Source organism: Asterias rubens, chromosome 15, assembly GCF_902459465.1.
Source record: "Asterias rubens chromosome 15, eAstRub1.3, whole genome shotgun sequence".
Classification (NCBI taxonomy): domain Eukaryota; kingdom Metazoa; phylum Echinodermata; class Asteroidea; order Forcipulatida; family Asteriidae; genus Asterias; species Asterias rubens.
Window position 1 is genome coordinate 5,223,172 of NC_047076.1, and position 15,103 is coordinate 5,238,274.

The 15,103-nt window shown below is 39.4% G+C and overlaps 1 protein-coding gene across 1 annotated transcript in view; it reads right to left on the reverse strand.

Annotated features, from left to right (window-relative positions):
• LOC117299991 (tyrosine-protein phosphatase non-receptor type 4-like) overlaps nt 1-15,103 on the reverse strand; it is a 94,371-nt gene that overhangs the window by 32,305 nt on the left and 46,963 nt on the right. Inside the window, exon 4 of the mRNA XM_033783631.1 lies at nt 14,020-14,137. Coding sequence (XP_033639522.1) covers nt 14,020-14,137 — 118 coding nt within the window. The remainder of the gene's footprint in view (nt 1-14,019; nt 14,138-15,103) is intronic.

A 15,103-nucleotide genomic window follows, 5' to 3' on the forward strand; every position in this document is an offset into this window, starting at 1 on the left:
TGGGACGGTACAGAGAGATTCATAAACGAACAATTGATTGATTGATTGATTATTGAGGTAAAACAAATAACATATGATACACAAACAGTCATAAATGTGAATGTGTTGTAAGATAATAAACACAACGTGCATGATGTATGCAGATGGTGAATGCTTGGCATACTACATGTACTGCACCTGTACGTGTGCGAATCCACATATGTAAAGAGCACACCAAAAGAAACAGCAACTGACTGAAAATTCCCTACCAGTGTCTGTATGGAAACATACTAGTGGCTTCTTGTATAGCACGCATATCTATCACTCGTGACGCTAAAGGCGCTTTAAACATACAGTATTTTCCTGCAAGGCATGTGGGCCTACGTTTGAATTATGAGACCGTACTCCTTTTTCATTGCACCATGTAATGGTTAACAAAGTGCTGTGGTGCACATGCTGCCAACCAAACCAGGAACACCGGGGCGAACCCCTTCTCTTTACAATAAGTTTTTTTACTCGCGATACACGTCAACAACTGGGACAAGCGGCTTTTCTGTATGTTAAAGTGCCTTGAGCGTCACTGAGTTAATTTTCATGTAATTAATGATTATTGTAAGCGCTGTGATTTAGTTTACTAAGTAGAGCGTCTTTAAATACTGTTTATTACTGAGTGACGGATATGCACGCTTTATAAGAAGCCACTATTATAATAATAATTATTATTATTATTAAAATGCACTGGTAAAGTCAATCTTTACAATGTTCAGCAGTCAAAGTCCACAATGAATATATATATGTACACAATGGTCACAAGATGTACTACAATTTGGAAAGTAAAAAAACAAGAGCATCACAGCCAACTGAAGTATTTCCTGCTCAACTGCTGCTGTTAGAGTAAACATGGTACACTAAAAAGTTCCCAGCAATCATTAAAGGAACACGTTGCCTTGGATCGGTCGAGTTGGTCTTTGAAAAAAGCATTTGTAACCGTTTGTTATCAAATGCATATGATTAGAAAGATGTTGTAAAAGTAGAATACAATGATCCACACAAACATGCCTCTGCACGGTTTTCCTTTTACATCGTCGGATAATACGGTCCGCCATTTATGGGAGTCAAATTGTTGACTCCCATAAATGGCCGACCGTGTTAGTTCTCAAAGTAAAAGGAAAACCACGCAATTTCGAGGCAAATTTGTGGGGATCATTGTATTCGACATCTTTCTAACCATATGCATTTGATAACAAACGGTTACAAATGCTTTTTATAGACCAACTCGTCCGATCCAAGGCAACGTGTTCCTTTAAACGCTGATATGAAATCAAAACAACAGCTTGTGTTTCATTACAGTATGTTTACATTCCGATAACCATGGCCATGTTCAAACCGATAAGCAGGGGGGAGGGGGGGGGGGGGGGTGGTAACTGTTTATAGCGCAAGGTGCATCTACAATAAAAGTGAAGTATATATAGATAGGACAGAAACCACAACTGATCACAGATTTTGTGTGGTTAAAGCCATTATACACTTCCGGTAAACAGTATTGTCCAAGTCCCACACTTCGTGTATCACAACTTATATATATAAAATAACAAACCTGTGACAATTTAGGCTCAATCGGTCATCGGAGTCGGGAGAAAATAACCGGAAAACCCACTCTTGTTTCCGCACGTTTCGCCGTGTCATGACATGTGTTTAAAATAAATCTGTAATTCTCGCTATCGAGAATTGATATTGTTTAATGTTTTCTCAAAAAGTAAAGCATGGAATAATATTTCAAGAGAAGTGTTTTACCATTACCTTCTGTAAACCCTGCAAGTTATTTGTAAATCTGTGAACTTTTTTTTCTGTACCGAAAGTGTATAATGGCTTTAACCAAAGTGTGTTTCACCATGTTTCATCAAGAAAAACAAGGTTAGGGCTACCAGTTATGGTAGGCAATGCCTTCTTTGCTCGTGGCCTTGATGCATCTGAACAAATTGTTAATAATAATAATAATAAGACTCGTAATGCGCCCACATATCCACTCTGATGGGTGTTCAAGGCGCAGTAAAACCAAAACCAAAAACAAAGAATAACAAGACACAACAAAATTAGTCCTTGAAAACCAGTGATGTAAGATAAGTTTTGAGAAGAGATTTGAGTTTTGTGGTACAAAGACAAGATCTAAGATTAAGTGGTAGAGAGTTCCAGATGCGTGACGCTGCTGAAGAAAAATGTATTTTTAAAGTGCCCTGTACCATCCACCAAAAGTGGTCTTGCCCTTTAAAGGGAAGGTATACATATATTCTACTGCCGTGGTAAGAAGTCTCCTAAATTCCAAAAATCGACTACGCAGCAGTCAAACATACAGCAAGACAAGTTCTCAAAAGGTCACAATTTTAACAACTTTCCAAAATCATTTTTTTCTGCTTGACAAAAAGAAAACAAATAACGAACACTAAACTATGTCATGCTGTCTTAAAAATACCAACTGCCCTGGGGAGCAGGAATTAAAGAATGAAATACAAGTCTAGACGTTTTACTTCTGTCTTTCCGGATTGCTGAAGATAACAATTACTGTAAGTAAAGCTGGTGCCTTGTAAAAGGATTTCACATTGGAAGCCTCAAGTCTGATTGTTAGCGACGACGCAGTGTTTTGAAAAGAAAAAGAGGAAATCAGCTGATCACCTGGAAAGTCGCATGCCTGATTAGACTTGTGGACAAGTCGTTAAAAGTCTGTCGCGATGATAGCGCTCCTGACTCTCTCTGCGATTCTCGCGAGAATGGCAATCTTCTTGCGAGACTGCTGGCCCCCCGCGAGAACTACTGCTCTCGCGCTGTGCAGTCAATGGGGGAGTAGTGCCAGAGCAGTGATCTCGTGAGAGCAGTATTCAATCGCGGAGACCTGAATCTTTACGCCACCACCATGACTCGACTATCACCGAAACAAACCATTTACGACCAAGTCATCAAATCTATCTGAAGAGAAACTCAACATCCGGTTCAAAAGAATCTTCCTGGTTTTAATTCCTTTTATTTCATGACAGTCATTGTCAGTCTATTTATAGAGTAGGTAAAACCGGTCAGGGTCGTTTGGAGTTTAAATAAAGGTTATTCAACACATAATGTCATACCATTAACAGCATCATTGATTTAAAGGAACCTTACAGAATTGGTAAGAAACAAAAATCGTGAAGATCACAGATTTACATAAAACTTATACGGTCTAATGATGATGATAGTAGAAAACATCCCTTGAAATATTTCTGTCTGAAATTTCATATTTGATTAGAAATAAATAATCTAATTTCGCGTATTGAGTTTATCGCTCAGTGAGCATTTTATTCATTTTTGTTTTGGCATCGATGCAATGTCAAATTTGTAATCGTTTTTTCACTATTCTCTCGTGACCAATGGGTTACATTGGTGATTGCAACGATGCCCCCTGGTCATTGCCTTGGTGCATTTGGAATGCTCTCCATAGAAATTTACAACTTCCTCATAGGGTGCCCTTTACCAAGGAGAAAACGCCTTGGTGCCCTCGCCCTTTCGAAAATGAAGCATACAGGCCTGGACAACAATCAGGCACAAGATACCTGTGCATAGTAGACAGTCACATGTTTAAACACTACGCCTATATTGTTGAACTGTCACATGCACGCTGATGTAGTGTTCTACACACACCAGGGCCCAATTTCATAGAGCTGCTGCTAAGCACAAAAAAATTTGCTTAGCATGAAATTTCTTCCTTAATAAAAACAGGATTACCAACCAAATTTCCAACTGATATTCAGGATAAGCAAACAACAGCTGAATACCAGTAACAACAAAATGAAATTTGGTTGGTAATCTTGTTTTTATCAAGGAAGAAATTACATGTTTAAGCAAATTTGTGTGCTTAGCAGCTCTATGAAATTGGGCCATGGGGCATGGTGCTAGCAGCTCTATGAAAGTGGGCCATGGGGCATGGTGCGTGCCCTTTCAAAACAAAGCATACAGGCCTGACATGAGACTGTTGCTGATAGCCAAGACCATCCCCTTTAAACTGTTGCTTAACTTGGCGACCATCCCCTTTAAACATGTGTACACTGTCAAGTCGGTGACCTTCACACTTTATTTATACCTTCCAAGGTCATTTGTACATCTGGTATGGACATATTCAATTGATTTATAACACTGCCTGACAAGTTCCAATGTATTAAATTTGATTGAAAACCAACCTGTTGATACTCCAGGTAATTCCCTTTTTATAAAAGAGCCTCGCATGGGAATTGGGCTAAAGGTTTTGGGAAGCCCTACATATAACTGGTTAAAGGCAGTGGACACTATTGGTAATTGTCAAAGACTAACCTTCACAGTTGGTGTATCTCAACATATGCATAAAATAACAACCCTGTGAAAATTTGAGCTCAATCGGTCATCTTTTTACCAAAATGGCATTTATGAATGGGAATAAAAGAGTAGTGACTCGTTCTTAATCGGCCGTTTAAAGCCTTGCAGGGTCATGGCCGTGCGATAAAAGGCCCTCGCCTTCAGCTTCGGTTTGAAACGGCCGATTAAGAACTCGTCGCTACCCTTTTATTCTCATATTATTTTCCTGCAAGGTTTGTGGGATTATGTTTGAATTATGAGACCTACTCCTTTTACATAGCACCATGTAGGCTAATGACTTACAAGGTGCTGTGGCTCAATATGCAGCCAATCAAACCAAGATTACCAGGGCAAACCCCTTCTCTTTTCTGCACTGGGTTCTCTTACTTGCATTACACAACACATGGGACCAACGACTTTACATCCAATCCGAAGGACGAAGCAATGGTTAAGTGTCTTGCTTAAGGACACAGGTATCACGACTGGGACTTGAGCCCATACTCTGCTGATCAGAAACACCAGAGTATGAATCCAAAGCTCTTAACCGCTCGGCTACGACACGCCACAGAGCCTGGGCCCGGTAAAGAAGACCGCTCGGCTACGACATATCGCTAACCAGTCAAGTATCCCCTCCCCTCTCCCCTTCCCTTATTGACCTCCCCCACTCCTAGCCCTCCTTGTAATCTTGATAGCAGGTGCAGATTAAGGCCAGACTCCCCCCCCCCCCCCCCCCCAGCACCATAGGTCAATGACTAGCCACACACTACACTACAATCAGAAACAGATCCTTCTCAAGATAATTTCAGGATAAATTCACTTCCTGAATATTGATCCTGCGTTGTAAACATCCAGATCATCTTTAGATTCCCACTTGCTTTATCTTGTCCGGCCTTGTGGTCCCAGCACTGGATTTCACAAAGAGTTCAGACTAGTCTTATCTCAAGTTAGGACGAGTTATTCGACTTAACTTAGGACTAGCCTTAAGTCTTGATTAACTCCAAGAGAGTCCTAGGACTAGTCCTAAGTTAGGACTATCTTTGTGAATTCGACCCATGGACAGAAAAACTGTCCCAGACCCTCTGGATTTTCTTTGGAACAAGATTCTAGTTTTAAAAAATGTATTTGGCCGAGAAGTTAAGAACATCGAATTCAAGTTCTGGTGGTTAAGTCATCAGAGTGTTGTTTGAATCTGGTCGTGACACTTGTGTCCTTAAAGACCCTGGACACCAGTCTTCTCACTTGGTGTATCTCAACATGCACAAAATAACAAACCTGTGAAAATTTGGGCTCAATTGGTCGTCGAAGTTGCTAGACAATTACGGAAGAAAAAACACCCTTGTCAACGAAAATGTGTGTTTTTTTTATGCTTGATTTCGAGACCTCACGCGTGAGGTCTCGAAATCAATTCAAATATTTTACTGAGAAATTACTCCTTTCTCATAAACTCTGTTACTTCACTTTCAGAGGGAGCAGTTTCTCACAATGTTTTACCCTATCAACAGCTATCTGTTGCTTGTTAACAAGTAAGTTTTTATGCTAGCAATCATTTTGAGTAATTACAAAATACCAATAGTGTCCAGTGCCTATAAGCAAGTTCATTTTACTATAATTGCTTGTAATCTCATGTACAATTTGTAACCTAGTGTCCGGCTCATTTCTGCTAAGCAAACAATTATTTAGCAATATTTTCTGCTTAAGCAACTCTATGAAATTGGGCCCAGTTCTCGACGCGACCGACGACACGTAAGCGCAAGACAACGCAGCATACTCTTCCGTAAATCAGTAACAAGCCGCCTTTAAATCTTGAATTTGATACATATTCATACCAGTGGGAACAAATCCCAAGGTGCCTAATCTCTAAAGTGATTGATTGATTGTCATAATGGTTCAGGAAATGAGAAGATCTCATACTACATTTAATGGATATACATGTAGGAGTATAGTTGAGGCACATGAGTGGTTAGACTTATCCACAAGTCATTATGGTCGGTCGTCATTATGGTCTGTCGTGGTGGTGAGATAGTCGAGTCGTGGCGGTGGCGTAATGATTCAGGTTTCCGCGATCGAATACTGTTCTCGCAGCGATCTCACGCGAAGCTGCCGACTACTTAAAAGCAGTAGTCTCGCGGGGGCAAGAAGTCTCTCGCGAGAACACCGCCAGTGTCGCGGGAATTGCGGAGAGAGTCGTAATGCTATCACCGCGACAGACATTTAACGACTTGTCCACAAGTCTAATCTTAAAGAAAAAAAAGTGTGAAAGTGAAACGGAGAGATCAAAAAATAGAACATGAAACTGATAAGAAAGTAGAGGTGAACTAATATTCAATCTAGAAACTTAAGACGGAATCTGTCATGAATGTCATTTTAAAGCCATTGGACCCTTTCGGTAAACAGTGATGTCCAAGGCCCACACTTCGTGTATCACAACTTCTGTATCAAATAACAAACCTGTGAAAATTTAGGCTCAATCGGTCATCGGAGTCGGGAGAAAACAACGGAAAAACCCACTCTTGTTTCTGCGCGTTTCGCCGTGTCATGACATGTGTTTTCAAATAAATCCGTAATTCTCGTTAACGAGAATTTATATTGTTTTGCTGTTTTCTCAAAAAGTAAAGCATTTCATGAAATAATATTTCAAGAGAAGTCTTTCACCATTGCCTTCTGTAAACCCTGTAAGTTATTTGTAAATCTGTGAATTTTTTTTTTTTTTTTTTTTTCCTGAACCGAAAGGGTCCAATGGCTTTAACCTGCATGTACTTCCCTTTCACTTTACACACATGTCATGAATATGGTATTGCACATCTGCTATATTTACTGGCTTTCTAGTGGCCTAAAGAAACAACCGAAAGAGGGAAGATGAAGACAATATGTATGTTTACCTATAATTTCAGTATTAAAAAGCAGAACTCACTTAAAGGTAAAGTATACCTTGGGTTTTTTGAACCGTTAAACTGTTTTAAAGCCATTATACACTTTCAGAATAGAAAAGAAGAAAAAAAGTTCACAGATTTACAAATAACTTACAGGGCTTACAGAAGGTAATGGTAAAAGACTTCTCTTGAAATATTATTTGATGAAATGATTTAATTTTTGAGAAAACCTTGAAACAATTATCAATTCTCGACAACGAGAATTACGGATTTATAGTAAACACATGTCGTGACACGGCGAAACATGCGGAAACAAGGGTGGGTTTTCCTGTTATTTTCTCCCGACTCCGATGACCGATTGGGACTAAATTTTCACAGGTTTGTTATTTTATATATTAGTTGTGATACACGAAGTGTGGGCCTTGGACAACACTGTTTACCAAAAGTGTCCAATGGCTTTAACCCTTCATTTCAAATGGTGGAAACATTTTTGAGATATTGCCGATAATCTAAAAGGCCTATTCACACTACTACATTGGACATGTTTTAAAGGCACTGGACACTATTGGTAATTGTGAAAGACTAGTCTTCACAGTTGGTGTATCTCAACATATGCATAAAATAACAAACCTGTGAACATTTGAGCTCAATCGGTCATCGAACTTGCGAGATAATAATGAAAGAAAAAAACACCCTTGTCACACGAAGTTGTGTGCGTTTAGATGGTTGATTTCGAGACCTCAAGTTCTAAATCTGAGGTCTCGAAATCAAATTCGTGGAAAATTACTTCTTTCTTAAAAACTATGGCACTTCAGTGGAAGCTGTTTCTCACAATGTTTTATACCATCAACCTCTCCCCATTACTCATTACCAACAAAGGTTTTATGCTAATAATTATTTTGAGTAATTACCAATAGTGTTCACTGCCTTTAATATGGAAAACTACAGACGGTGAAGGCTGCATTCTACAAAAATGACCAATTTAGGATACCTGGATGAGCAAAAAATAGTTGTTGGTTTTTTGGTGTATATTTAATGTAAGATTCTTCCGCCCTGATTTTGTTTTATTTTGTTGTAGTTTGGGGTTTGGGATTTTTTTGAGGGGTGACTGCGCGAAGCAAAAATGCTGTGATGAAGACGCAATGTTATTGATCACATGCGCGTTTGTTGGAAAGTTCCAGGAAACATATTCCTGGGAAATTCCTCGAAAATTGTAACCCCGCCCACACCCCATGTTCATTTCAAACTTCATCCTATTTGTTCTTGTTAGCCTCCTTACTCACCGGATTAGATTGTTAATTTTTGTTTTTAGTATCATTATCGATGGTCATGTTTACTCTTTTATTGTATTGTCCTACTATCAATGTGTCCAAATGATTCTGTCTTTTTTCTATTCTGAGTATGGGAAAAATGTTTCATTGAATTGAATCAATTGTATTATTTCTGTGTTTGATTGATAGAAATTGGTACAAGACCTTAAAGGCAGTGGACACTATTGGTAATTACTCAAAATAAATATTAGCATAAAACCTTTCTTGGCGACGAGTAATGGGGAAAGGTTGATGGTATAAAACATTGTGAGAAACGGTTCCCTCTGAAGTGACATAGTTTTCGAGAAAGAAGTAATTTTCCACGAATTTGATTTTGAGACCTCAAGTTTAGAACTTGATGTCTCGAAATCAACCATCTAAACGCACACAAGTTCGTGTGACAAGGGTGGTTTTTTCTTACATTATTATCTCGCAAGTTCGATGACCGATTGAGCTCAAATTTTCACAGGTTTGTTATTTCATGCATATGTTGAGAAACACCAATTGTGAAGGCTAGTCTTTTACCAATAGTGTACACTGCCTTTAACATGTATTCCTCACGTACAATGTTATCAGTGTACATCACTCCAGCTAATACATTTTGCTCTGCGCTCGAGGCATCCAGCGCCCATTAACCACCACTAATGATTATCCAATTTCTAGCCATAAAACCGCCCCTTCCCTTAAGCAGTGAAGGCATCCAGGAATGGGGTTGTTTTTATATCACACTGATTGTCGACGTTTGTCCTATCCAAGCACAACCCCGTCCCAATTCTCTCTTCCCCCTCTTTCCCTTCCCCTGGAGGTAGCTTTTAATGAGAACAGAGGATGCGAGTGAGCGAAAATTTCACACCCAATGCTCGGCGGAATTTTTAGCCATTGGATATGAAATGTTAAAGACACTGGACACTATTGGTAATTTTCAAAGACTAGTCTTCACAGTTGGTGTATCTCAACATATGCATAAAATAACAAACCTGTGAAAAATTTGAGCTCAATCGGTCGTCGAAGTTGCGAGATAACAATGGGAAGAAGAATAAAAACCTTGTCGCACCATGTTCACACGAAGTTGTGTGATTTCAGATGCTTGGTTTCAAGACCTCAAATTCTAAATTTGAGGTCTCGAAATCAAATTCGTGGAAAATTTCTTCATCTCAAAAACTACGTCCCTTCAAAGGGAGCTGTTTCTAACAATGTTTTATATTATAACACCCCTTGCAAGTATTCAGCCTGCTCATTGGTTTAGAGCGCGTCACATGACATGTCGTAGTTTTGCTAGAAGACGGCCGTGTGATAGTGCGTCGGTTTGCCATGCACTAGTCCGAAGACTAGCACACGGCGTGCAGTACCCAGACGTCCGTTGCGGGTACGAGGATGATAAATTAATTGTATGTAACCATTTCGGATTGCACGACACTACATGCAGCACAGTAAAAGTGTTTGCAATCTGTATTCTCGTCGTCCGTGGATTGTAGCATTCAGGTCTGTAACTTAATAATAATAGTACAGTATTTAGAAATGTTTGGGGTGTTATGAAACAAATATTGACTGCTTTTTCTCGTGCAATGGTTAAAAACTATGACTCCCTCGGTGATCCCCGTAGCGTTCTAAAATAGAACGCTCCCGGGGATCACCTCGGGAGTCATAGTTTTAACCATAGCACTCGAAGCAGTCAATATTTGTATACTATCAACCTCTCCCCATTACTCATTACCAAGTAAGGTTTTGTGCTAATAATTATTTTGAGTAATTACCAATAGTGTCCACTGCCTTCAAAGAAAGATATTTGTACAACAATCAGGGAGAAACATGTATTTAGACTTGCATTCAAAATATAAAAGGGGACAAGTTTTCACAATCGCGGAGATTTCCAAATTTGTTTAACAGAACATAGAAAGCATGGTTTATTTTCAGGGAATTTTCTGAACATCAAGGGGGAGGTGGAAACTTCTTTGCTTAGCAAGAAATGAGTGGGGTACCAGTCACAGCAATGGTAAGTGTACATTAATTTGGCTGATAACCTATTTTTTGCTAAGCAAGAGTTTTCTGTGCTTAGCAACTTGTTTGTGCTTATAGGAGACCTTTGATCTAAACTATCTGCTTCATTGGAGGCCTTACCTTGTTCTTCATTGTATAGATTATAATATGAAGCTATTCAATATTTAAAATCTAAATTATGGACAAGTGGGTGAGTAAAAAAAAAATAGAAACAAATATATATCAAATTTGTTTAAAGGCAGTGGTGGACACTATTGGTAAATACTCAAAATGATTATTAGCATAAAACCTTAACTGGTAACGAATAATGGGGAGAGGTTGTTAGTATATAACAGTGTGAGAAACGGCTCCCTCTGAAGTGATGTAGTTTTTGAGAAAGAGGTTATTTTCCATGAATTTGATTTCGAGACCTCAGATTTAGAATTTGAGGTCTCGAAATCAAGCATCTGAGAGCACACAACTTCGTGTGACAATGATTTTTGTTTTCTTTCATAGTTATCTCGCAACTTCGACAACCAATTGAGCTCAAATTTTCACAGGTTTGTTATTTTATGCATATGTTGAGATACACCAAGTGAGAAGACTGGTCTTTAACAATTACCAATAGTGTCCAGTTCAGTGTCTTTAACATTGACTTCAGAACCCGAATGGCCCCTGAAGTGTATAGGTGTAGAAACACCATAAAATAACTTCAATTCTCTTTAAATACATGTAGTTCTGAAGGTTCACTCAGTGATATTAATAGTGATTGGGCCAATCACACTGCTCATCTGGCCGTGTATATCAAAATGTGTGCGTGATGTGCTGGATTAACAATAAGCTACCCAGATCAGAAAAGGCCCCTAAAGGGGGTCCTGTGGGCTGAAAGAGCTTTTGATATGGTCCAGCTTTGGGATTTTCTGAGAGAAACACAATTTTGCCAAATGTCAACGAAAAAAATGTATCAGAATCCACAACACTAAAAATAATTAAGTTTGAGGTGCTGTGTTTAGACAAAAATAAAAAACCATCAATAAGTGATCTTGATTATAATACAGGGAACTTGTACAATACAGTATGCACTCTACATTTGACCCTAGAAGTTGTAGAAGGCAATTTTTTTTCCAGAAAGGGTCGACTCAACAAAATTCAGCGATTGCACATTTGAAGTTAGGGACCTTTAAATAACTAACATGAACACAAATAAACATGGTGTTGGCAACCTAAATATTAACTGTACATTGAAGTAATCAGTGATGTTATCAGTTACTCTTTTAAAGATTGACAAGATTGAAAGACGAAGTGACCAAGGAAAGAGGTCACCAATCTACTTGGTGTTGGGCAAACTAAATAATCTATACTTTGTGGTTATCAGCTCTGATCATCTAGCTGCAATACTCTTTAATTAAAGACTGAAAGAAGCCAGGTTTTTGAAAGAGGACATCTCTGCAGAACGGTCTCAATCTACTTACTTGAAGTGAACTTGGTGTTTGGAAAACTATTAGTTAATCTATACTTTGTGTTTATCAGCTTTGAAGATCTGGCTGCAATACTCTTTAATTAAAGACTGAAAGAAGCCAGGTTTTTGAAAGAGGACATCTCTGCAGAACGGTCTCAATTTACTTAATTGAAGTGAACTTCGTTGGGAAAACTATTAGTTAATCTATACTTTGTGTTTATCACCTTTGATCATCTACCTGCAATACTCTCTAATTAAAGACTGAAAGAAGCCGGTTTTAGAGGTAGAACAGTCCCAATCTTTAGTAAACTTGGTGTTGGGCAAACTAAATAATCTATACTGTATGGTTATCAGCTCTGATGATCATCCAGCTACAATACTTTCTAATTAAAGACCAAGAGAAGCCAGGTTTTTGAGAGAGGACAATCTCTGCAGAACAGTCTCAATCTATTTTGTAAACTTGGTGTTGGGCAAACTAAATAACATATACTTTGTGTTTATCAGCTCTGATCATCCAACTGCAATACTCTTTAAAAGGCAGGTTTCGGAAAGAGGTGACTCTCTGATGTAGGACAGTTTCAATCTAACAGTCACAAACAACTGAGTCATGAACATACACAATTTGTATAAGCTACTACATGTACATTAGTCTTGGAAGACTAAAACGAGTGTCTTTCTGTAGGGGAGTGAATGACTTAGTCATAAAATGTACAAAAATATCTTGTTGTTGCCAATTTATCTCCAGACCTCAAAGGGGCTCATTTTTCAACCATCGTGATCATGTATAATATTGTTTGCGGATCACACATGATCTCGACAACGCAGGGAAGGAAATCATGCGGATGTGCGTAAGTTTATCATCAGTCATGAATCATACGATGTGTATAGTGGCTGCGTATTCAGAGGGGGGGGGGGGGGGGGGGATCGACAGCGCTGACAGATGGCAGACTGGTCACCGTTAACCCCCCCTTCTTTATCATCACAGGGCAGAGCTTGGTTTATGGAGAAGAAATGACTTTAACTTTACACTGAGGTATTGCGCAGCCAGCTACTGTACCATGGTAAACAAATTATGTCTACTCATTAACGGTACGGTCAAAAATCACGAAATTGGTTAACATCCCTTATGGAACATAACCGGATAACACCATTACCAGCAGAATTAGCTTGGGGCGAGTCTTCGACCTATACAGTCACCATTAACTTCAAAGTCCCATAGATATTGAACACCTTGACATCCAATACACCCCCACTTTCTTAGATCTCAGCCCAAGTTGGATTTGGGTATTTCCTTTTCGTAGGGACTGAGTGTGCTAACCTATATACACACAGCAATAGACCCTTCCCATGAAATATGCTAATTACATTCACGCATGCGTACAGACCCTATTGGTTGGCAAATGCTGTAGAGTTGTGCACTTACGTCACGCAGCCATTAGCCGTGTACAAAACAGCGCGATGTTCCCTCATTTTGCCAACCAAAATGTTAGTGCGCACGGGCTATGTGCAATTGACATATTTCATGAGAAGGGTCCATTTTTTCGGTTCTGTGGCTTCAGAGAACCTTTCAAAGTTCATGTATACCAGACAGAAAAGTTTGAGAACAGTTTTATAAGCAATTTAAGCGGTACAGTCGCGCACTACGTCCGCGGGTTAAAGAGGTGTGGATGAAGAGATTGAATGTAATTCAGATTGCTAAATATCCAACCTTCATGTACATGTGCCATGTCCATCACACCCATTCTCACTAGAAGGGGGAAAAAAACCCATCCAAGCAACCGGGGGCCAATTTCATAGAGCTGCTTAGCACAAAAATTTGCTTAGCATGAAATTTTTGCCTGGATAAAAACAGGATTACCAACCAAATTTCCACTTGATTTTCAGGATATAAGCAAACAACAGCTGAATACCAGTAACAAGCAATGCAACAAATGGAAATTTGGTTGGTCATCCTGTTTTTATCAAGGACGAAATTTTATGCTAAGCAAAATTTTTGTGCTTAGCAGCTCTATGAAATTGGGCTGAGATAAGAAAAAAGGAATGGGGTTGGCATGGTTAGGGTGACCCTTACCTTCCCTCCAGCAAGTCTTTTCTCAGCTGCAGGACGTATTGATAGCGAGTGTACTCTTCTTGTAGCTTGCTCGGATCAGAGACGAAAAATTTGACGGCGAAGGTCAAATACATCGGCCCTGGTTAGATAAAGAAAAGAAACAAACGATGAGGACTGTGGATTCTGTGGAGCTACTCCTTAAAGCCGAGTCACACTGCAGCGATAACGAAAACGATCACGATCACGACGCAAACAGAACGCATTCTATTGGTTGAATTGCTCCATGCAGAATACACACACGCTCATTCAACTAATAGAATGCGTTCTCTTTGCGTCGTGATCATTATCGTATTCGTAATCGTTGCAGTGTGACTCGGCCTTTACAGTTTGCTAAGTAGGGACACCAAATTAATGATGTGCAACCACTGATTTTGCAGTACATGTAACACCCGTGTTAGACAGGCGCACCAGAGTCGTGCCCGTGCCGAACCAAAGACTCTTCGTGTAGCGACTCTTTATGTAGGTCGACCCAATGTTAACGCTGGTTTCAGACAGGCGAACTTAACATTATAACATTTACATTGGCTTGGCTCATGACAAGATTGACTTCTGAAACCAAGGTGCTCCAGAGTCGTTCCGAACGACTGAATCAGTAAATCTTTTGACTTCAAGCGCGCATCCAGTCGCTTCTACCTATTTCAGACGTCAAACTTTTCGTGTGCTTAATTCAGAATTTAGCTGACGCAACTCGTGAGCGCCCGTCTGAAAAGGGTCTTACATCATTATTTGTGCTTGCTCATCCACTAACGCACGGCTCCAAATTTTGACTGGACCGATTCCAGTGACTTTACATGGACTGCATCCTGCAAGGGTGATCAAAGGAGGATCATGATCAGATCCTCCAATTGGATCTTTGTTTTTTTACCAGATCAAAGGGAGATCAGATCCCGCAAAGGCGATCCAAAAACAAGTGTAAACGCAGATTGAAATCAGACCCTGAAACTCAAGCTGCCCACATTAGGTGTGTCAGGTTGTTAAAAAATTAAATTAAAATAACAATCAATGAACTCGCAAAGTAGCTTTTCCCCTCAGCTGACTTACTTCT